The following is a 22,913-nucleotide window of genomic DNA, read 5'->3' on the forward strand; positions in this document are numbered from 1 at the left end:
AGATCTACATTCACAGTGGAATAACAAACGATGGTGGGACTGGGATAACGTTCAAAACAGATGAATTCGCCTGTGTTTGCCTGCCATTGTGTTGGCAGGCAAACACTTTAAACACGCTTGTGTAAGAAAATATACTGTAACTAAAATTACTCAGATTTAGTGAAGTACCACAGACGTCTGGAACCTGGCTGCTCATCATCGGTGATCATCAATCAAAAAAGAATGCCCACCACCCAAAAACGTGCGTGCAGATAAAGATTGCCCACCAATATGTGCGCCTGCCCACCGAAAACGATTGCCTGCCACCCGAATATGTACGCGCCGAATACGCTGGGCAATCTTAATATGGCAACGGGGTGAACGACATTGCCTACGCAAGTTACGTGACGCGAAGGTATACACCAGGCTTTAGCTTTAGCACTACAATATGAAGTATAATCGATAAAACATTGAACATTAAGAGTATACGAACCATTCCTACCTTGTTTACTTCCCTGACCTCCTAAAAGGTTTTTTAATCCATCAGAAAAATCTAGCCGTCCATCCATTTTCCATCGATGTCCCTCAAGCAACCAAAATGCGTCAAACATATCCCAAGTGTGGAGAGTGTTTTGCATATATTACCCAAATTTGGATTTACTTTGAGGACCCCCAAATTAAGCATATCTTTGGCGTACCAGTAGATGGAGCCCGAGTGGTACACATACAACAGTTTGAAAAAAACTGCTTCAAATCATTCCACCTCTGAGTGGGGTGGCAAGAGTCACTCCTGGCCACCCGCTAGACACGCCACAGTTTCTTTTAGCAGTATAAAGAACAGGACAGGTGGACCAGCACTTGATGAGTTGGTCCACATGCTACTTTCCTATACAATACAACATATGTTGTATTATGTAGGCGAGTAGCATGCATGCACCTTGCGACCGTAGCTGTGGCCGCAAGGTGGGTGGTGCCTGTGTGGTGGTAATTCCACCAGCGGCTAGGGATGCGTAAAGCTGAAGAAGGAGTCCTATCGGGTCCCTTTGGCTCATGGGACGCCGGAGGCAGCGGACAGGAAAACATTTGGACATGGGAGGAATTCGGCGAAGCCATTCAAAATGACTTCCGGGCGGCTTTGAAGTGCTTCTGGACCACCATCCGCCGCCTCAGGAGGGGGAAGCAGTGCACCATCAACATCGTATATGGTGGGAATGGTGTGCTGCTGACCTCGACTCAGGACGTTGTGGATCGGTGGAGGGACTACTTCTCAATCCCAATCTCACATACGCATTTTTCTATGAGGAAGCAGTGCCTGGGGAATGTGAGGTGAGCTTTACTATTTCTGGAGCTGAGGTTGTTAAAATATTCCTTGGTGGCAGGGCCCTGCCACCATAGATCCGCCCGGAGTTCCCTAAGGTTCTGGATGCTGTGGGGCTGTCTTGGTTGACAAGGCATTGCGTGGACATCAGGGGCGCCGCCTCTGGATTGCCAGACCGGGGTGGTGGTTCCTCTCTTTAAGAAAAGGAATCAAAGGGTGTGTTCCAACTATCGTGTAATCACACTCCTCAGCCTTCCCGGTTAGGCCTATTCAGGTGTACTGGAGAGGAAGCTATGCCGGCTTTATCTGGCCAGGATCTTCAGCTCTCACTGGATCGGTTTGCAGCCGAGTGTGAAGCTACTGGGAAGAGAATCAGCACCTCCAAGTACATAGTTCTCACCCGAAAAAGGGTGGAGTGCCATTTCCGTGTTAGGGGGAGATCTCAAAGTAAAAGCCACTCCTCCTCCACATCGAGAGGAGCCAAATAGGGTGGTTCGGGCATCTGGTCAGGATGCCCCCCGGACGCCTCCCTAGAGAGGTGCTTAGGGCATGTCCGACTGGTAGGCGGCCACAGTGAAGACCCAGGACACGTTAGGGAGACTAAGTCTCCGGGCTGGCCTGGGAACGCCTCGGGATCCCAGAGAGGAGCTGGACGAAGTAGCTGGGGAGAGGGAAGTCTGGTCTTCCCTGCTTAGGCTGCTGCCCCTGCGACCCGACCTCAGATAAGCGGAACAAGATGGATGGATGGCACAGTCAACCGCATTGATCTGAATATAAAAACAGTATTTTTTCCTAAAAAAATGGGTCGTCCTATTTTTATCTTGTTATTCTAGACAGATTGATACAATACATCTTTGGGTGAATTTAGACCGGGCCAATTCGATGGCACTTTTGTATAAGCACATTTACATACACATTTACCGTTTTTTGGCACAATACACACGTGTATTGTGGCACAATACACACGTGTATTGTGGCACAATACACACGTGTATTGTGGCACAATACACACATGTATTGTGGCACAATACACACGTGTATTGTGGCACAATACACACGTGTATTGTGGCTTAAGTCATGGAACGACTGTAGGTTCTTTATAATAACCAGTGTTCTGAAATTTACTTTGAAAAAGTAATTAATTATAATTACTCGTTACCTTACCAAAAAGTAATTGAGTTACTAACGGAATTACTCTTTAATATATGTAATTAATTACTAGGGAAAGTAATTTATACATTACTTTAAAATCCATCCATCCATCCATTTCCTACCGCTTATTCCCTTCGGGGTCACGGGGGGCGCTGGAGCCTATCTCAGCTACAATCGGGCGGAAGGTGGGGTAGACCCTTGACAAGTCGCCAACTCATCGCAGGGCCAACACAGATAGACAGACAACATTCACACTCACATTCACACACTAGGGACAATTTAGTGTTGCCAATCAACCTATCCCCAGGTGCATGTATTTACTTTAAAATAAAACTTAAAAATCTGGCATATGCATTTGGAAGATGTTTAATATAAGAGCATAGTGTGTGGAGTCTGCGCTTTAAAAAGGCGGGGCATATTGCCTAGTGACATGTGACGTCATCAAGGGTTTCAACGGAGCTATGCTTTTTAGCTATAGCAGTTAGCAGCGCACCTTTGATGCCAGTTCTTTTGAATCTTTTCACCGGATTGCGTTACCAATGCTTAATAAAGAGATTGAATGTGCTTCGATGGCTGTCATATCTTCTTGTCAACAAATGGGGTATATTTTGGATGGCAAGTTTGTCACTCCAATCATTGTGTACATATTCGTATGTTGTTGTCTGCTGTGTCACAGTGTGATGGTGCCTCTTCCTACGTGATATCAAGTTCATTTTAGTGTGGTGCTGCTTGTTGCTTTCACTAGTAAAAAGATATTTCCTGCATTGAACTTGCTGCACTTATGACTCTGTCTTGTCTTTGACAAAAAAACACATCAAAAGTAGCATGCCACGCTACATCAAACCATCGCTAACGGCGTTGTAACGCACCTAAAAGTAATTAATTAGATTATTTGTTACTAAAAAAAGTAACGGCGTTACTAACGCTGTTATTATACAACGTCATTATATAACACCGTTATTACAAACACTGATAATAACCAACACAATTCATAATGAAAATAAGATAGTCTCCAAATAATCCAAGACAACGTGCTCGTGACCCACGAGTCAACTGCAGGCAACAATAAAGACGTGTCATTTAATTCATGTAAGTAATTCATGACACTTTGCACAAAATATAAATTATTACCAGAACGACTCCACAGAAGACTGGAAATATTCCACTAAGTCAGAAAAAACTGCAGTGAACTAGCAGAGTAGAATATGCCAGGAATATAATGCAATTGCTTCTCTTGCAAGTAAGTGGCGACAGCTGCCACCTTCCACAGTAGAAATAATCAGCATGACTGGAAATAATCCACAGTCAGGGAAATACAGCAAACTAAAAGTGATGGGACAAGTGATCACGTTGTAGCATGAGGGCTTAGTGTAAACGCAGGCCAGGGAGCGCCAGGGTGCATGACTCCATCCATCCATCCATTTTCTACCGCTTATTCCCTTCGGGGTTGCGGGGGCGCTGGAGCCTATCTCAGCTACAATCGGGCGGAAGGCGGGGTACACCCTAGACAAGTCGCCACCTTGTTCGCAGGGCCAACACAGATAGACAGACAACATTCACACTCACATTCACACACTAGGGCCAATTTAGTGTTGCCAATCAACCTATCCCCAGGTGCATGTCTTTGGAGGTGGGAGGAAGCCGGAGTACCCGCAGTCAAGGGGAGAATATGCAAACCCCACACAGAAAGATCCCGAGCACAGGATCGAACCCAGGACCTTCGTATTGTGAGGCAGACACACTAACCCCTCTTCCACCGTGCTGCAAATTGACATTAAGACTCTGTGCTGTTTTTGTACTTTTTTAAATGTTCAACTATTGAAGTGAACATGTTCTCACCTGCTGGTGTCCGTACTCTTGGCCCTGGCACCTCCTCCTACCCGGTGAGATCCACTGGAAGAGGAGGATCCCAGTGAATCAGACGATGAACTACTGATGCTGTCACTATCTTGACCCCGCCCCCAGGATGTTGCTGCCCAGCCACCTCGTAATGGCCGCCGGCTGAGAGTAGGAGAACTGTCTGACGTTGTCTCTGGAGCACTGCTGTCAATACTCGCCATGCCTGTCCAGACAGACCATTTTTATTACTTTTTGATAAAATTGTAATACGAAAAAATGGCGAAGCTTTAAGTGTGTTCAAATGTGTCTTTTACAGCTTTGAGCCTGACTTGAACTCATGAAGTTGCAAAGTGACGTACAAGAAACATTTAGGAGTGGTTGTCATGCGACAGTCAGGTAACGATGACTGTGTGTTGGCTAAGATTGCTTAATTTTTTTTACCATTAATACTCATTTCAAATTAAGTAATATTTGTAATGCTTCAATAAGCTGTAAAATATAAAAATTCAACCGTTCTTACTATATTTCCTCAATACATTAATAGAAAAAAAAGCTATAAAAATATTCCATCACCAAAATGGCAGTGTGTCAGGTAAGCTAGCTCATTTCTAAAAGCTTGTTTTTTACCATCAAAGCTAATTTCAAATCCATTTAACTATTGTAATGATTGATTAATGTGTCAAATAATTTAATTATTCCTGCTATATTTATTTAATGAATTAATACAAAGCAAGTTAGGACCACCAAAATGGCAGTGTGTCAGGTAAGCCAGCTCATTTCCAAAAGCTTGTTTTGCCATTTAAGCTCATTTTGAACAATATTAGCATTTTTAATGCTTTAATAAGGTGTCCAATATTACACTTTTACAATATTTATTCAATGAATTCATATAAAAACAAGCTACGAAAATATCGCTATCATTAAAATGGCAGTGTGTCAGGTCAAAAAATGATTACAAAAAATTACAATACTTTAATAAGTTGTTGAATATTACTCTTCTTACTCTATTACTCTCTATTTCTTCAATTAATTCATATAAAACAAGCTACGAAAATATCACTATCGCCAGTGTGTCAGGTCAGCTGGGTCATTTTCAAAAGCATCTTTTATAAATTTTTACCATTAAAGCCTATTTTCAACAAAATTAACAATTGTAATGCTTTAATTCGGTGCTGGCATTTCTTACACTATGTCTTCAATTAATTATTATAATACAAGCTAGAAAAAATGGTTTTGAGCGCTACATTTGCTATGTAAAGCCTGACATATTTGACACAATAACAAACAGTGCTAATAAGACACTCAAATGTCACATTAAATATCAATAAAAATGTAAACATCATTGCCTGTCACTGTGTTACCAGTGTGTTTCTTCTTCTGTCGAACAGGAGAGCCCCAGCAGCGTTGGCTATATCCACAGCGTGCTCCCAGCGCCAATCGGCTCGGCACTGTGGTGTCAAGTTTAAATGGGCCTTCATCGTTTTGATGCTCACTTGGATTGCCTTCTGAGACTGCAAGGAGACAAAGTAATACAGTATTATGATTGATTATAGACACATACAGTGAAACCTCTTTAGTCAAATACCCTGGAGCTCATACAATTCAAATTTTAACCAAGCGTTTAGAATAAAGGTGATAAATGCTTGGGTTAAAATTTGCATATGAAAACCTTAAGGACCACTTTGATATTTTGTGTATGTTTAAAGACGCTAAAAGCAATCCAATATAAGTCAGTAATGTAAGATATCTGAAGAAAAATATCCACATCTTAGCTTTGTGTTAAAAGTTGCAAGAAAAAGTATGCGAACCCTTTGGGATTACTTGTATTTCTGCATAAATTGGTCATAAAATGTGTTTTGATCTTCATCAAAGCCACAACAAATACAGACACAGTCTGTTCAAACTAATACCGCAAAAAAAATTATAGGTTTTCACCTTTTTATTGAACACAACATGTAAACGTTCACAGTGCAGGGTGGAAAAAGTATGTGAACACCTGCCCTTCTCCAAGAGCTGATATGGAGCCAGGACTCAGACAACATGGAGTCTAATCAATGTGACAAGATCATTTGTTGGTTAAAGCTGCAACGCCCTGTAAAATCACACACTTGTGATAAGTGTGCTGTTCTCAAGAAGAATTGCCTGATGTTCACATCACCATGCATCGCACAAAAGAGCTCACAGAAGATCTACGATCAAGATTTGTTAACTTGAATAAAGCTGGAAAGGGTTACAAAAGTATCTCTAAGAGCCTTGATAACCATGTGTCCACAATAAGACAGACTGAACTTTCTACAAATGTAGAAAGTTCAGCACTGTTGCTACTCTCCCTAGGCGTGGTCAACCTGTAAAGATGACTGTGAGAGCACAGCGCAGAATGCTCAGTGAGTTGAAGAAGAATCCTAGAGTGTCAGCTAAGACTTATAGAAATCTCTGGCACATGCTGACATTATTGTTTATGAAACTACAATACGTAAAACATTGAACAAGAATGGAGTTCATGGGAGGACACCACCTAGGAAGCCACTGCTGTCCAAAAAAAACATTGCTGCACGTTTGAAGTTTGCAAAAGAGCACCTGGATGTTCCACAGCACTTCTGGCAAAATATTCTGTGGACAGATGAAACCAAAATGTAGTTGTTTGGAAGGAACACACAACACTATGTGTGGAGGAAAAAAGGCACAGCACACCAACATCAAAACCTCATCCCAAATGTGAAATATGGTGGAGGTGGTATCATGGTTTGGGGCTGCTTTGCTGCCTAAGGGCCTGGACGAATTGCTTTCATCGATGGAAAAATTAATTTCCAAGTTTATCAAGACATTTTGCAGCAAAACTTAAGACCATCTGTCCGCCAGCTGAAGCTCAACATAGGATGGGTAATGCAACAGGACAACGACCCCAAGCATAGAAGTAAATCAACAACAGAATGGCTTCCACAGAAGAAAATACGCCTTCTGGAGTGCCCCAGTCAGAGTCCTGACCTCAACCCGATTAGGATGCTGTGGCATGACCTCAAGAGAGCGATTCACACCAGACATCCCAAGAATATTGCTGCACTGAAACAGTTTTGTGAAGAGGAATGGTCTAAAATTCCTCCTGACCGTTGTGCAGGTCTGATCTGCAACTACAGGAAACGTTTGGTTGAGGTTATTGCCGTTTTAGTTTTTAAATGCATAAAAGAACCACATACATTTATTTTTTTGCATCAAGGCTTTTTGACTTTGTCAGGAACCTATTTCAACAAAATAAAACTTTTTTTTTTTTCACTGAATTATAAAATGCTCTGGTTGAAATTATGACCTTGGTGTTGTTAGGGTCGGTTTCAACCCAGTTATAAAAATAAGATTATAAAGCAATAATTAGAGCCAAAACTGAACACACTGACAGCCAGCTCCTCTCCCAATCATGTGAGCTTTAGGGGATTCTCATTTTACCTTGTTATCCAGTACAAAAACAAAAAAAGACAGGCATGTCCATACATATGAGGTCAATTCAGTATAGAGTTGGTGACTTGCAGAGTGCACATCTCCAATTTGCAGCATGCAAAAATGAAAAAAAGATTTACAGTGAGAGAAGTTCTGGATAATATTTTTGGTGAAAATGAGGTAGAGGACATAGAGCAGCATAGTGATACGGATGAACAGGTTTCTGAGGAGGAAGACAATGTGGAGTGATACTCCACATTGTCAGATGTGTCTGTGTCTTCTGGATGATAGACACAGACACATCTGATGACTCTGATGAGGAGGCCACCGGTGGTGAGAAGAAGGACAATAACTTCTCAGGAGGAAAACTTACTATGGTGGGCACAGTGAAGAAAAATAAACCTGAGCTACCTGCTGAAATCTTGCAGGTGAAGGACAGGGCTCCGCCTTCCTCAAAGTTTGCTTTTACAGACACCACCACTGTTATCTCATATTGTCAAAAAAAAAAAACGGAATGTGATACTTACAGTATGTCTACTCTTTACAAAGATGCAGCTGTGTCATCAGGAAGTGACAAAAAGCCCACAATTATCCTCGACTATAACAAAAACAAAAAGAGGAGTGGACAACCTGGACAAGCTGACTGCCACTTACACTTGCCAGCGAATGACCAGGAGATGGCCAATGGTTGTGTTTTACAACATCCTCGATGTGTCTGCTTGTAATGCATTTGTGTTGTGGACCCACATCCACCAAGGGTGGAACTCAACCAAAAAAAAACAAGTGGAGAATGTTTCTTGAGGAGCTGGGAAATTCCCTTGTCAAGCCACACATTGAGCAAAGGGTACGGGTGCCCCGAGACCCAGACACTGCAGCCTTGGTCAGACAGCTGTAGAGCTCGCCTAGCACTCTGTCCACTTCATCAGCAACACAAAGAGCATCCGCGCCAGTATCCTCCTCAGCCAGCTCTGCCTCAACACCAACCAAAACAGCCACAGCCACAACTCCACTCAGGCCACCTGATTCTCAAAGAAAGAAGTGTCAGGTCTGCCCAGGCAGTAAGGACAGAAAGACAAACGTATTGTGCTTCAACCGCAAGAAATATCTCTGCAAAGAACACACTGTAAGTGTCACTTTTTGCCACATATGCATCTAAACACACATATACACATGCAAGTTATTGCACACAGAGACTTTTACTCTGATTTTGTTTTTTATTAGTTTTGAAACTAGTAACCTATTTCTAGTGGTTTGATTTGCTTGATTGGTTGTTGTTTGTTTGACCTTGAAGTTCTGTTGCTGAAAAAAATACTTTTTAGCCTTTTTCCATCCATCCATCCATCCATTTACTACCGCTTATTCCCTTCGGGGTCGTATATATGGGTCGAAATTGACCCATAACACCATAGATGTTACTATAGTTAAAATTATTAAAATGAAAAAATAAATAAAACAAATTTATTTAAGAGATGTTTTCTAATACCCCTCAGTAACAGTCAGCTAACACAACAACCTTTTATTTATTTATACGATTCTCTTGAGGTTCATTTTTCCATTTTTTTAATTGAAATCGAGGGGTATACTGACAAAAAAAAGGCCCAATGGCCCACACCAAAAATTTTAAAACCAATATTTTCATGGATAAGGAAGCCTAACAAGGTAACCAAGAGATGAGAAACAAATTGGATGATAGATAATTGTTTTTAGTGTATTTTACAGCTGATTTAAGACATGGGTCAAAACCGACCCGTTAACATAAGAGATGGAAACAGAAAGCTAACACAAGAGGAAGGTTAACAAGATGAAAACCTATATTGTTTGTGCGGTATTAGTTTAAGCCGACTGTGTTTGTCTATTGTTGTGACTTTGATAAAGAGCAGAAGACATTTTATCACCAATTTATGCAGAAATCTAAGTACTCCCAAAGGGTTCACATACGTTTTCTTGCAACTGTAGCTGACAAAGCACATTAGTGTAATGTTGAATAATACAACTCATTAACCGTGAATTATTTATTTTTTAATATGCAGCGAGCCAATTAAAAAACATACACCGGACTGACAATGGCCTCCCGGGTGCACTTTGAATATCCCTGTGCTAAGAGGGAACATATAGTTGACTTAGGGATGAATACCTTTACCGGTACCTGGGAATCGATACTGGTACTCACCGGTACCAATTTTTGGTAATTTTGTATGTGTGTTAATGTGTAAATAAATTATAATTATTCAAAAATAAATAAATAAATATTTCATATTTGACACTGAGCTATGCTGTCTAGTTGTTCACATGTTTTCTTACACATCAGTGTCTCATCTCAGGTACTAAACTGTACTGTTTGATATTGTAGATTTTGAATTAAATTTCAACGGCAAGACGTTTTCCAGACACATTTTTATATATTAAAACAATATTCTTGTGTGCAGACAAATAGTTTTTAGACAGCAAGATTTGAATCTTAGTTTTGGCTGTCTCTTCAGCCTTCCTCAGAACGGTCACTGCTTCCTGGTGTGACGTCACTAAAACTGCTGGTGTGTTTTGGCCTCCCACAATGCAAAAAGTCAGTGTTCAAAAACAAGAAAAAAAAAAACAAAAATTAGGGGTATTTTATTTGAACTAAGCAAAAATATCTGCCAATAGAACAAGAAAATTCGGCTTGTCGACTTTCCAAAACAAGTAAAATTAGCTAACCTCAATGAACCCAAAAATAGCTTAAAATAAGTATATTCTCACTAATAACAAGTGCACTTTTCTTAGTAGAAAAAAGAGACCTTTTTGCTCAATATGTTGAAAAATATTCTTAAATTAAGTAAATGCTAGTGCCATTATCTTGACATAATGATATGCGCTCGGCATTACATTTCTTGAAACCAGCAAACTTATACTAAAAACTAATTTATTGTTCTTAACGGAAAGGCAACAAGGCAACCGCTTGTTACTCTTGGGGTCTCATAGCCGCTCAGGCAAATAATATTGTCTAAAAATGCATTTTTCCATCGATAACATGACATCATCGCGCCAAGTACGTGCTCTTTCAGTCAATTAGTGCGCATATATACAGCCCGGCAACCGGTCTAATTTTTTTTTTAATTGTAATTTTGAAGAATTTATCTGAATGTGCATGAATGTTCAAAATTCTTAGAAATGTCACATGTTAAATGTCTAAATAATAACTGTCAGTTTACTGTACTGTGCCAACTGTACTACTATATGAGTACCTACTTTCTATTGTTTCATTGAAAATAAAACAGCAAAGTCCATTGGGCTATCATCTGTTTTAATTATGAGACACAATTGCGTCAAAATCATGATTTTTTTTTTCATGCTTGAAGTAAGAAATTATTACTTTAAAAAGTAGTTTTATACTTGTGAGTGTTGATGACACAGCTTTGCATCAGTTGATATTCTAGTTTCAAGCATGTTTTACTCAATATAGGTCATAGAATCTCAGCAACAAGCTGTAATATCTAACTGAGATAATTTAGGACCAAAACACTTAAAACAAGTAAAACACTAACATAAAATCTGCTTAGTGAGAAGAATTATCTTACCAGACAGAAAATAAGCAAATATCACCCTTATTTGAGATATTTAATCTTACTTATATTTCAGTTTTTGCAATGAATCCGTTATTCTCTTAATAAGTACAATTGTCTTATAAAATAAATACAATACCAACGATGAGATGATGAAAAATTCTAAACCAATTTACCTCTGTTAAAAAAATTGAATCACGATTAATTGCCATTTGCAACCATGTCTGAAATATGCCTATATTCACTGTTTTGTATAAAACAGGGGTAACATATTGTAAGTAACAAAGACTTAATTTAGAGTTATTTGGACACTATTAACATTTGTAGTTTTGTGTTTTGTTAGTTAGGGTTAGGGTCTAACTAACCCTAACCCCTAACCCAGTGTTTTTCAACCTTTTTTGAGCCAAGGCACATTTTTTGCGTTGAAAAAATGCGGAGGCACACCACCAGCAGAAATCATTAAAAAACGAAACTCAGTTGACAGTAAAAAGTCGTTGTCCCAATTGTTGGATATTACTTTAAACCATAACCAAGCATGCATCAATATAGCTCTTGTCTCAAAGTAGGTGTACTGTCACCACCTGTCACATCACCCCCTGACTTATTTGGAGATTTTTGCTGTTTTCCTGTGTGTAGTGTTTTAGTTCTTGTCTTGCGCTGTATGTATATATACTGTATATATATATATATATATATATATATATATATATATATATATATATATATATATATATATATATATATATATATATATATATATATATATATATATATATATATATATATATATATATACACACATAGTGTTCATGTATGGCCAAAGTAATAATTAAGATTATTGTTATCAATATTGAAATCATGATTACTGATTGTTAAGTAAAGCAGTGTTGGGGTGTGAATGTAATACCATCATGTCATTTGTAATGTCTAATAAAAAGACTATGGATAATTTATAGACAATTATTATAGATAATTTATAGATAATTTATATTTATAGACAAATATTAGTTTTTTTATTCTTTTATAACATCAACTTGTCAGCTTTTTGTCATTACATGATGCCTTTATCTCTATTTTTACATTTTGATAGAGAGAGTTTTTTTTGTTGTTTTTTTTTAAAGTTATGATGTATCGGGACAGATCCATTATGAGTTTGAGCAGAAATATGTCGTATAGGAATTAACTATACACAATAACACATTAACAAAACGATGTCACATTTTTGAAGTGACATAAAAAAAAACACAACTTATGTAAACAAAAAATGGTGTTTACTTTTTAATATCAAAATAAAACACAAAACAGTTTGGCTAATGAAGATGAAGTCTAACAAACAAGCTTTGTTGTTCTCCAACACCTCCCTAGTGTTTCAGTACAACAGTTTGGCCAGAAAAAAAACAAAACAGGAGTGATACCTCACACATCGAATAAACAATCTTCACCGCCTGCGTTGAATTCGATGAGATGACAAAACATTATAGCTAGTATTGATGTTATTTGAACACTGATACAGTTTGCAGTTAAATAAAGGAGGAGTGAACATCCCAGTAAACAAAGTGAAGATGTTTTGCCTGCTGCAAAACATCAGATAGTTCTCTCCTTCGCGGTATACTTTTAGTGTGGGAACAAGTGCGTCTGTCTCCAATATTGTCCACACCTGTCTCCATCTAAACACAACGAAGGAAGCGAGGGAAAATACGTTAAACCAAGCGCTTGGCTCCGTTTAATCCGAGGGGAAATCTCCGCAGCAAAGTCGGTGTTGTTGGTCCGCCATGATTATCCAGCCAAACGACGCTAGTGCGCATGCGCCTGACTTCCTGTTGCCGAAAATGCATTAATAAATGACGGTTTTTCGGTCATTAAAAAATTAAACGGTATTACTAACCGTCGGGAATTATCGCAAATTATCATTATACCGTTTACTGTTACATCCCTTGTCCATTAACAAGTAAAAAGTCAAGGGTGGTCACGGCATGTTCTTGCCACAAATGTTGGTACATTTTTTGGGCATTACGGCAAATGCCGCGGTAAAAATTTGAGCGCTGTCATTGTAAACAAACATGGCGTCCATCCTGTGGGAATTCCTCCACTGTTGCAGAGGAAGACTTTTTTCTGTTATTTGCACCAAATGTTCTGCAAACATTCCGCAAGGACAGAAAAAAACAAAAAAACACTGCACTTCAACACATCAAGCCTTATCAGCCACCTGAAACGCCAGCGATGCTGTGACAGTGTTTTGGAATACCGACGAAGACGCCTGCCACGGAAAAAAAAAAAGTTCTCAAACCAGTCGCAAAGAAAGGCCCGGGGCTTGTTCCTATTGCTGCAGTGTTTGAAAAAGTGCAAAAAGTTTGCTGGTGACGACACAAGGGCTGAAACGATTTATGATTTCATCATGGAAATTGTGGCGCTGGACCCTTTACGGTCCATGAAGATACTGACACATTTACTAGTACAGTAGGGCTGCACAATTATGGCCAGACTAATAGTCATACTTTCTTATTAACATTACGAACGGGACGGCGTGGCGCTGTTGGGAGAATGGCCGTGCCAGCAATCTGAGGGTCCCTGGATCAATCCCCAGCTTCTACCACATCCCATATTACAGAATCAAACATCTATTCGTCTGCACATGACAATCTTTTGCTAAAACTGTTATAAGAAGATGTTTCTACATGGGAGGACGTGATTGAGGCTTGTCAGGTCATGCTGCAGTCTCACATGGAACTCGGCGTGCCACCGTGGGCCTCTAGCTAGCTGAAATCTTGCCATTGGCACCAGTGAAATTCGATGGAAATTAGATGCACTGCCTTTCCCCGGATGTGTAACTCTCCTCTTGAAAAAGGTAATAATCCTTCCACAGGTTTACAGACAGAAACATTATTACTTTACTTCCTCTACTTAGTCATAATTGATGTCTTCTTGGCGCTGCACCATAGCCAAGGACCTCCCTAACTGTGGTTTAGACTTTTTATGGGTAAAAAAAAAATTGAAAATAACATTGTTTTGTTCACTTTAATGAAAGACTGCATTTCTTTCAAAAGTACCTTGGAGTACGCAACTTTGAAATATTCACATGTAATTGCAAGAGCACATCCATGTGATCCTAGTGTCTAGTCCACACAAAAAAACCAACAACAAAAAAAACCACCATAAATTCCACTGATCGTCGATGATGGGAAAATTTAACAAATCCGATTCAACTCTGAAAATCTTTAGTTGAAGACATCCCTAATACATTTTGTACAAGCAAATAATTTGAAATATACAGTATGTACAGTCGTGGTCAAAAGTTTACATACACTTGTGAAGAACATAATGTCATGGCTGTCTTGAGTTTTCAATAATTTCTACAACTCTTATTTTTTTGTGATAGAGTGATTGGAGCACATAATTGTTTGTCAGTTGGTACTCGTGACGTGATCCATGACGTGACGTCTGAAGTTAACTTCTCTGTTGCCGCGAGCAGAAATTGGCGTTTTATCCAATTTTAGGTCGCAAATATACCAGATATTATTTTGGATACCTATTCTGGATACTTTTATGGACACTTTATGGACAATTCTAAAGTGATCAAGGTGTCCTTGTTTGTCTAAAAAGACATCACTGACCGCTAGCTAGCTTGGTTTGTTTTTAGCCAGGTGGCTAGATAGCCAGTCGCTAACCTCCAGCTCGCCTTGAGCTTGGTATTTTAACGATTGCACGTTTGAATACCGAGGTTTTGGACAGTCACAGTTGCGATGACTAACAAAAAGAGTGGCAAGAAGGAGGTGTACGGTGGGGCTGCGTGTAAAGTCAAACAACCAGCCAAGAGACACCGATCCCAGCGAGGCTCGACCGATAGCGGAGGTGAGCCGGGCGGTAGAATGGAGGTGGACGCATCGGTATTGGAATCGATCAACGCGAGACTGAGCAAGCTGGATATTCTGGATGCACTACAGCAGGACATCCGTGACTTGAGAAGTAGCCTGGAATTCAGTCAGAAGGAGATCGAGGATCTAAGAGAGGCGCGATGCATGCAGAGATCTACCGACTTTCTCACCGCGGACAATAGGCGCATTAAAGACTTGCTGTTGGATATACAGTGCAGGGACATGAGAGACAATCTCATATTCTCGGGGATCCGAGAGGGCAACGCCGATACGGAAAAAACTGTAAGAGTTTATGTTGGATAAGCTCAAACTCTCCCCAGAGGTGGTAAGAGACATAACTTTCTCCAGAGTGCACAGAATGGGCAGACCTGTGGACAATAAAGTCCATAATAGCTCGTTTTGAGCATTTTAAGCACAAAGAGTTGGTGAAAAGCAGAGGAAAGGCGCTGAAAGGGACCCCTCTCTGGTTAAATGACTACTTCCCGGCAGAGATCAACGATAGGAAAAAGAAACTGTCACCAATCATGAGAGAGAACCGGGCCCAGAACAAGAGAGTGGCACTAACAGTCGATAGGCTGTACATAAATGGACAGCTGTATCGGGACCCAAAGGTTACCCCGTGGCTTTTTTAGAATGGGCATTTGTGTGTGTTTTTAGTATCTTGGTTTGGCCTGTGTAATGACTACTTCCAGTACTGTTATGTCCTGCATTAAGCTGGGCCTTCATAGGGGCCTGGTGTTAGCTCACGTGAATGTATGCAGCCTGCGTAATAAGTTTCAGGAAGTAGAGTGTATTATCAGAGATAATTTTATTAATATCTTTGCCATTTCTGAGACCCACCTTGATGATTCCTTTTCTGATTCAGTTGTAGCCATTGAGGGGTTCTCAATTTTTAGGAAAGATAGGAACAGGTTTGGGGGTGGGTTGGCTTTTTATGTTCAGAATCATTTATCTATCAAAGTGCGTAATGATTTGATGAGGGAGAGCATTGAAGCTATTTGTGTGCAGGTCCATCTGCCTTATTTGAAACCAATTATAGTATGCTGTTTCTATAGGCCTCCTAGTGCTGATGCTCTGTATCTGAAGGAGTTATGTGAGATGTTTGACAGGATATCAGATGTAGGCTGACCATATTCTGAAATCGCAAAAAGAGGACACATATATGCGTGCCAAGGCGGGCAGCACGCCAAGGCCGGGACTAGGTGAAAATTTGCCAATGATACTCGAACTTGCTTTATAAATAATATATTTTTTTAAATAAAGCATTTTTTCTCCTCTGTTGACAGCAGTGTTGGCGCTAGAAATCTTCAAAATGGGGTCCCAGGGACCCCATCAAGTCATAAAAATGGGGTCCCACAGTAAATTTTTGGGGTCCCACTTTTTTGTAAGCGTTTTTGTCGTAGAATTTCTGACCTTTTGACCTATTTTTCTTGTCTTTTAAGAATGTCCGCTCATTTTCAATTCTCTTCTATTTTGTGCCATTGAATGGACCAGTTGTGGGACAAAGGTGAATATGGAGTTATGCCAACCTGTCTACAGAATGTTTAGAATTTCCAAATATGACTAAAAGATACAAGGTTGTTTTGGAACAGACAAAACCAAAACAAAACAATCATGACGCACTAGATAAAAAACAGTGACGCACAAGAGACATATAAAAAATGGCAGAAGACCGGAACTCGACAGTGATTTTGGCTTGTGTGTGTCTTGTTTGCTCTGGAGTACATGTGGTCTGTCTGCACGGCCAACTCAATTCAACCTGCACTTCTGATAATAGGTAAATAAATTTGTTGTACTAAACTACTTTTGTTGCCTGCTTAAGCTTCGGACAATCCACTACATTTAGAAAACAAATGACAAATGTATGCATTATCCTGTTATATTTCACATTTTATATCGTGTTTTGGAAAAAGGTTGTCATAAACGTTACTGAATTCATTAAAAAAAATAATACAAAAGAAAACAAATGTGTATACACATGTAAATGTATTCAGTTATAAACATTCATTCACTTTCTTCTTTCCTTCATGGATCTAAACTTTACCACTGCTGCTAGTTTTTTCTATGTTTTTATTTAATAAGTTGTAGGTGTATTTATTTCAGTAAAAAAGTGTAAAAAAGTGTTTTGCTTGGGTCATGAAATTATGATAATGGTGTGCCAGGGCATACATACATTTTATATTCAACGCTTAAATCTCTGGAGTCTACATAAACTTCGGATCTATTCCTCATTTCAAAATGTTTTAGTTTTTTTTATGTTGTTTTTTTTGTTTGTTTGTTTTCCGCCCTTTTTTGTCAAACAAAACTATGTTTTTTATGGCAAACACACAAAATATGCAAAATCTTCCACCAAAAATATTTTTCAAAGTGGAATATTTGATGTGAAGTAATCTGAACCTTTGATAGGTCAATAATTCATAATAACATAACAATGACCGTTTGAAAGAAAAAAAACCAGCTTTGTTTTATTAGTCAACATTGCAACTTTTTCTAAATTACATTTCACCTTTAAGCTTTTTTATTTCACTTTTGTTATGTTTTTGTTAATTTTAATAGTATTTTTAGAATGTGCCGTGGGCCTCTAAAACATTAGCTGTGGGCCACAAATGGTAAAGAAAAATTTAAAAAAATTAATAATCTGCGTCCTTTCTGATTTCAATGCGTTAAAAAGACACCCCTTCTTAACTTAACCCTAAACGTACATTGAAAATACACGCAACCCTAATTCAAAATGCCGGACATTTGAGGCATTTAAGAAACCCCACCCGGACACCCCAGACACCCCCGCAAAAGAGGACATGTCCGGGGAAAAGAGGACGTATGGTCAGCCTATCAGATGAGAATAGATAAATCTATTTACTGGGTGATATGAATGTTGACTGGCTGGGACAGGGGTGTACAAACAAAAATAAGTTACTATCCATTTTAAATGCTTGCAATCTGTCCCAAATTGTTGCCCCTCCCACGAGAATAGGTGTAGGTAGTGATGGTATTATTTTAGCTACATGCATTGATCATATTTATACAAGTGTTCCTGACCAATACTCCAAAGCAGTCTCGGTTCCTGTAGGTTTTACTGACCACAATATAATAGCAGTCACTAGAAAGACAAGGGTGAAGAGTGTTTTATTGATGAAATATCCTGTTTAAATTGGAACGAGGTGTGCAGTGAGGAAGACCCTGAGGCTGCACTGGATTTATTTATGTTAATGTACGTGAGTGTTGTGGACAAGCATGCCCCTTTGAAAAAGTTTTCAGTCAAAACTAAGTCTGCCCCATGGTCTGATAATGGATTTAGGAGTTTAATGACAGAAAGAGACATGGTTAAAAAAGCCTCAGTCAACTCAGATTTAATTGATGACAGGCATGAGTACTGTTCCTTAAGAAACCAGGTCACAAAGTTAAACAAACTGAAAAAAAGGGAATATTACAAACAGAGGTTATATGATGTGAGATATGATAGCAAAAACTTATGGAATGTTTTGAATGAAATCATGGGTAGAAAGAACAATGTCTGTACACCTTTTGTGGAATCAAATGGGTTGGTACTCACTAAGCCGTGTGACATTGCAAATCATTTTAATAACTATTATGTTGACAAGGTATCTCAATTAAGGCATGGTATGCATATATCCAATAACAACAAATCAGCTGACCTCATTAGGAATATTATAATGGATAATAAGGGTTGTGAATTCAATTTTCATCAGGTTGATGTCAGTGAGGTTGAGATGTTACTACACTCTCTTCTGGACAACAAAGTAGCTGGTATAGACTACCTGGATAGTAAGTTACTGAGAATGACTGCTGATATCATATCAGTGCCTGTTTGTCATATTTTTAATAGATGTTTACAAGTGGGCCTGTGTCCAAAAATATGGAAGGTGGCAAAGGTTACTCCTATACATAAGGATACCAAATTGGCTTTCAATGAGGGCAATTCTAGACCAATAAGCATCCTACCTGGTTTATGTAAAATACTGGAGAAATGTGTGTATGCACAAATTCAAGCTTACTTTCAATCAAATGGGCTAGCAGCTGATTCTCAACATGCATATAGAACGGGCCACTCTACGTCCACTGCTCTTATACAAATGACCGACGATTGGCTTAATGCTATAGATAATTCTATGTTGGTTGGAGCTGTGCTGTTAGATTTTAGTGCTGCATTTGACATGATTGACCACTCTCTTTTAATTGAGAAACTTAAATGTTATGGTTTTTAATACTTCGGCTTTAATGTGGATACAGAGTTATTTGTCCTCAAGATCACAACAGGTGTATCTTAATGGCAGCTTGTCTAAAGCAGAAGTTTAAATTGTGGTGTTCCACAGGGAAGTTGCCTGGGACTTTACTTTTTTCTATATTCACCAATGATTTACCTTGGGCTCCCGGGCGTGCCAAATTGGTTCTTTATGCTGATGATGCAACCTTATATCATGCTGCACCATCATTCAGTGTACTTAATGTAGTATTGAGTGAGTATGTAACAGACTTGTCCTTAACATCTGAAAAACAAAAAGTATTGTATTGGGGACTAGGCAAGGGTTATCTTGTGACCCAAAGTTGGATCTGAGGCTAGTATTTCAACAGTTCAACAGATCAGAAGTGCCATGCTCCTTGGAGTGATGCTGGACTGCACTCTATCCTGGTCAAATCATATCAGTGATATAGCATAGTTACAAAGATGGGAAGGGCTGTTGGTATTTCCAGGAAATATGCTGCTTTTGTTGATCCACCTCTTCTTTGTCAGATTGTTAAGAGTTTAGTCTTGTGTCATCTGGACTATTGTTCTACAGTTTGGGCGTTTGCTGCCAGTGGTGAGATCAGTAAGCTCCAGATTGTCCAGAATAGGGCAGCCAGGCTGGTTCTGGGTTGTTCACTAAGAACCAATGTTAACCAAATGCATGCTTGTCTTTCCTGGCTGACAGTGCAGAACAGGTTGTCAGCTAATACTCTAATATTGTTCAAATCAGTAACCGGTAGTAAAACTCCTGCTTTTCTCATGACCCAAATAGTTCACAGTAGCACTATGCATAATCATAATACAACGGCGTCTAGTGAGGGGCATTTTGTACTCCTTCGTCCCAGGAAGAATGCTTTGCGGAAATCTTTTATTTTTAGATCTGTATCGCTCTGGAATAACCTGCCTCAAATTCTCACCGGCATTGAAAGTAAACAGGTTTTTAAAAGGAAAGTAATATTTTATCTGAGTCTGTAAATTAGTTTGCTTGTTGATGATTTTTGTTTGGTTTTGTATTGTGTAGTTATATTTATATGGTAATTATTATTCTGTGACTTTAAATTGTTTGCTTGTTTTCTTATTGATGCTTTTATTTTATTTTTTCTGAATTGTGTAGTTATAAATATATGCTTTTACTTGTAATTGTATTGAGTTTGTGGACCCCAGGAAGACTAGTGGGTTGTTGTGGCAACCAGCTAATGGGGATCCTTAATAAAAATAAAAATAAAATCAAGTCACAAAAAACATTCATGAAGTTTGGTTCTTTTATGAATTTATTATGGGTCTACTGAAAATGTGACCAAATCTGCTGGGTCAAAAGTATACATACAGCAACCTACATTATCAATTTTGGTGATGTAGAAAAGTTACAATCAAATCAAATTAGCTTCATGACATGGCCTCTTAACTTCATGTGAATGATTATGATTGACGACATCTGTTCACTTCTCTGGGCCCATTTAAATAGGGCTCATGTGATGCAGTCATTAGACTCGGTTACAAACGCAACAATAGGAAAGTCAAAGGAACTCAGCACAGATCTGAAAAGACGAATCATTGTCTTGAACAAGTCAGGAAAGTCACTTGGAATCATTTCAAAGCAGCTTAAGGTCCCAAGAGCAACTGTGCAGACAATTGTTCGTAAGTATAAAGTGCACAAAGGCCACAATACCCAGCAATATGTTTGAAGGAGAAAAGGTGAGGCCGTTAATCCCAGGAACACCATCCCTACCATCAAGCATGGTGGTGGTAGTATTATGCTCTGGGCCTGTTTTGCTGCCAATAGAACTGGTGCTTTACAAAGAGTAAATGGGACAATGAAAAAGGAGGATTACCTCCAAATTCTTCAGGACAACCTGAAATCATCAGCCCAGAGGTTGGGTCTTGGGCGCAGTTGGGTGTTCGAACAGGACAATGACCCAAAACACACGTCAAAAGTGGTAAAGGAATGGCTAAATCAGGCTAGAATTAAGGCTTTAGAATGGCCTTCCCTAAGTCCTGACTTAAACCCCATTGAGAACATGTGGACAATGCTGAAGAAACAAGTCCATGTCAGAAAACCAACAAATGTAGCTGAAGTGCACCAATTTTGTCAAGAGGAGTGGTCAGAAATTCCACCAGAAGCTTGTGGATAGCTACCAAAAGTGCCTTATTGCAGTGAAACTTGCCAAGGGACATGCAACCAAATATTAACATTGCTGTATGTATACTTTTGACCCAGCAGATTTGGTCTCATTTTCAGTAGACCCATAATAAATTCATAAAAGAACCAAACTTCATGAACGTTTTTTGTGACAAACAATTATGTGCTCCAATCACTCTATCACTAGTTGTAGAAATTATTGGAAACTCAAGACAGCCATGACATTATGTTCTTTACAAATGTATGTAAACTTTTGACCACGACTGTATATATAAGTGGTGTAATGGTTTTGTAGATGCAAATTAATGAAAAAAGAAAAACTGAAATATCATATGGTCATATGTATTCAGACCCTTTGCTCAGTCTTGAGTAGAAACACCCTTTTGAGCTAGTACAGCCTTGAGTCTTCTTGGGAATGATGCAGCAAGTTTTTCACACTTGGATTGGGGTGGGGTGCCATATTTCCTTACAGATCCTTACCAGTTATGTCAGGTTGGATGGTGAACTTTGGGGGACAGCCATTTTCTGGTTTCTCCAGAGCAGGGGTGGGCAATTAATTTTTACCGGGGGCCGCATGAGCAACCCGAGCACTGCTGGAGGGCCACATCGACAATATTTCAATTACATTTTGCTCAATATTATTTTTGATATATACCGTAAGATAAATAATAATAATAATAATAATAATAATAATAATTAATAATAATAGTAATACTTCAACATAGTGTGTGTAACAGCATTCCATGACTAATATAAATAAATTAACATTAATAATAAATGACAGTAAAATAAGCACACGTACGACTGAGGAGTCATAGTGTAACTTTGTGTGGTGTTTGAGTTGTCCGACTTTTTGTGTGGCCATAAACGCACCAGTGGTTTAGTGCTATGCGTGTTGGTGACAGATGACAAGTTGGTTTTGGCCTGGTTTGTACGGCAGAAAATGACTGGTTTTTCGAGATAGAATTGTTTTACTCATGTTTTTGGTGTGGTTATGTCCGAATATAAACAGTTTTGCTCAATAAAGTGATCGATATAATTCCTGTCCTCGAAGCATCTCGATAGACGTTACAATAATTGAACGGTGTTCAATTGAACGGTGTTGACGAACACCGTTAGGGCCGCTTGTTGTCACTGTCACTCAAAGTTGCATTGCAAAATTACATAGAATAAATATGTTTATTTTGTTTAGAATTCAGATGGGATTTGATTTGGTGCGCGGCATTTGCTGCGCGCAGCGGATGCTTGAGCAGTGCGCAATTGCGCAGGCACGCACCTGAGAGGGAACGTTGCTTTGCAGTCCATGTCTTGTTGGAAACACGCCATTCTTCATCAACTTTTCTCTTTTTAGCGTCTCGGGTGTAAACCGTGCATCACTTGTCGCTGCATGTGCACCTTCACT

At 39.2% G+C, this 22,913-nt stretch overlaps 1 protein-coding gene across 7 annotated transcripts in view; it reads right to left on the reverse strand.

The window, feature by feature from the left end:
- The window catches only part of zswim8 (zinc finger, SWIM-type containing 8), a 218,286-nt gene that overhangs the window by 19,013 nt on the left and 176,360 nt on the right, over window positions 1-22,913 (reverse strand). For 5 of the 7 annotated variants that reach the window (XM_062058934.1, XM_062058939.1, XM_062058935.1 and 2 more), the window contains 2 exons: window positions 5,650-5,799; window positions 4,289-4,511 (listed from right to left, as the gene is read on the reverse strand). In XM_062058934.1, coding sequence (XP_061914918.1) covers window positions 4,289-4,511; window positions 5,650-5,799 — 373 coding nt within the window. Of the gene's footprint in view, window positions 1-4,288; window positions 4,512-5,634; window positions 5,800-22,913 lie in introns of all 7 variants that reach the window. The other 2 variants (XM_062058938.1, XM_062058936.1) reach the window with 1 other exon arrangement.

Source organism: Entelurus aequoreus, linkage group LG09 (genome assembly GCF_033978785.1).
Source record: "Entelurus aequoreus isolate RoL-2023_Sb linkage group LG09, RoL_Eaeq_v1.1, whole genome shotgun sequence".
Taxonomy (NCBI): domain Eukaryota; kingdom Metazoa; phylum Chordata; class Actinopteri; order Syngnathiformes; family Syngnathidae; genus Entelurus; species Entelurus aequoreus.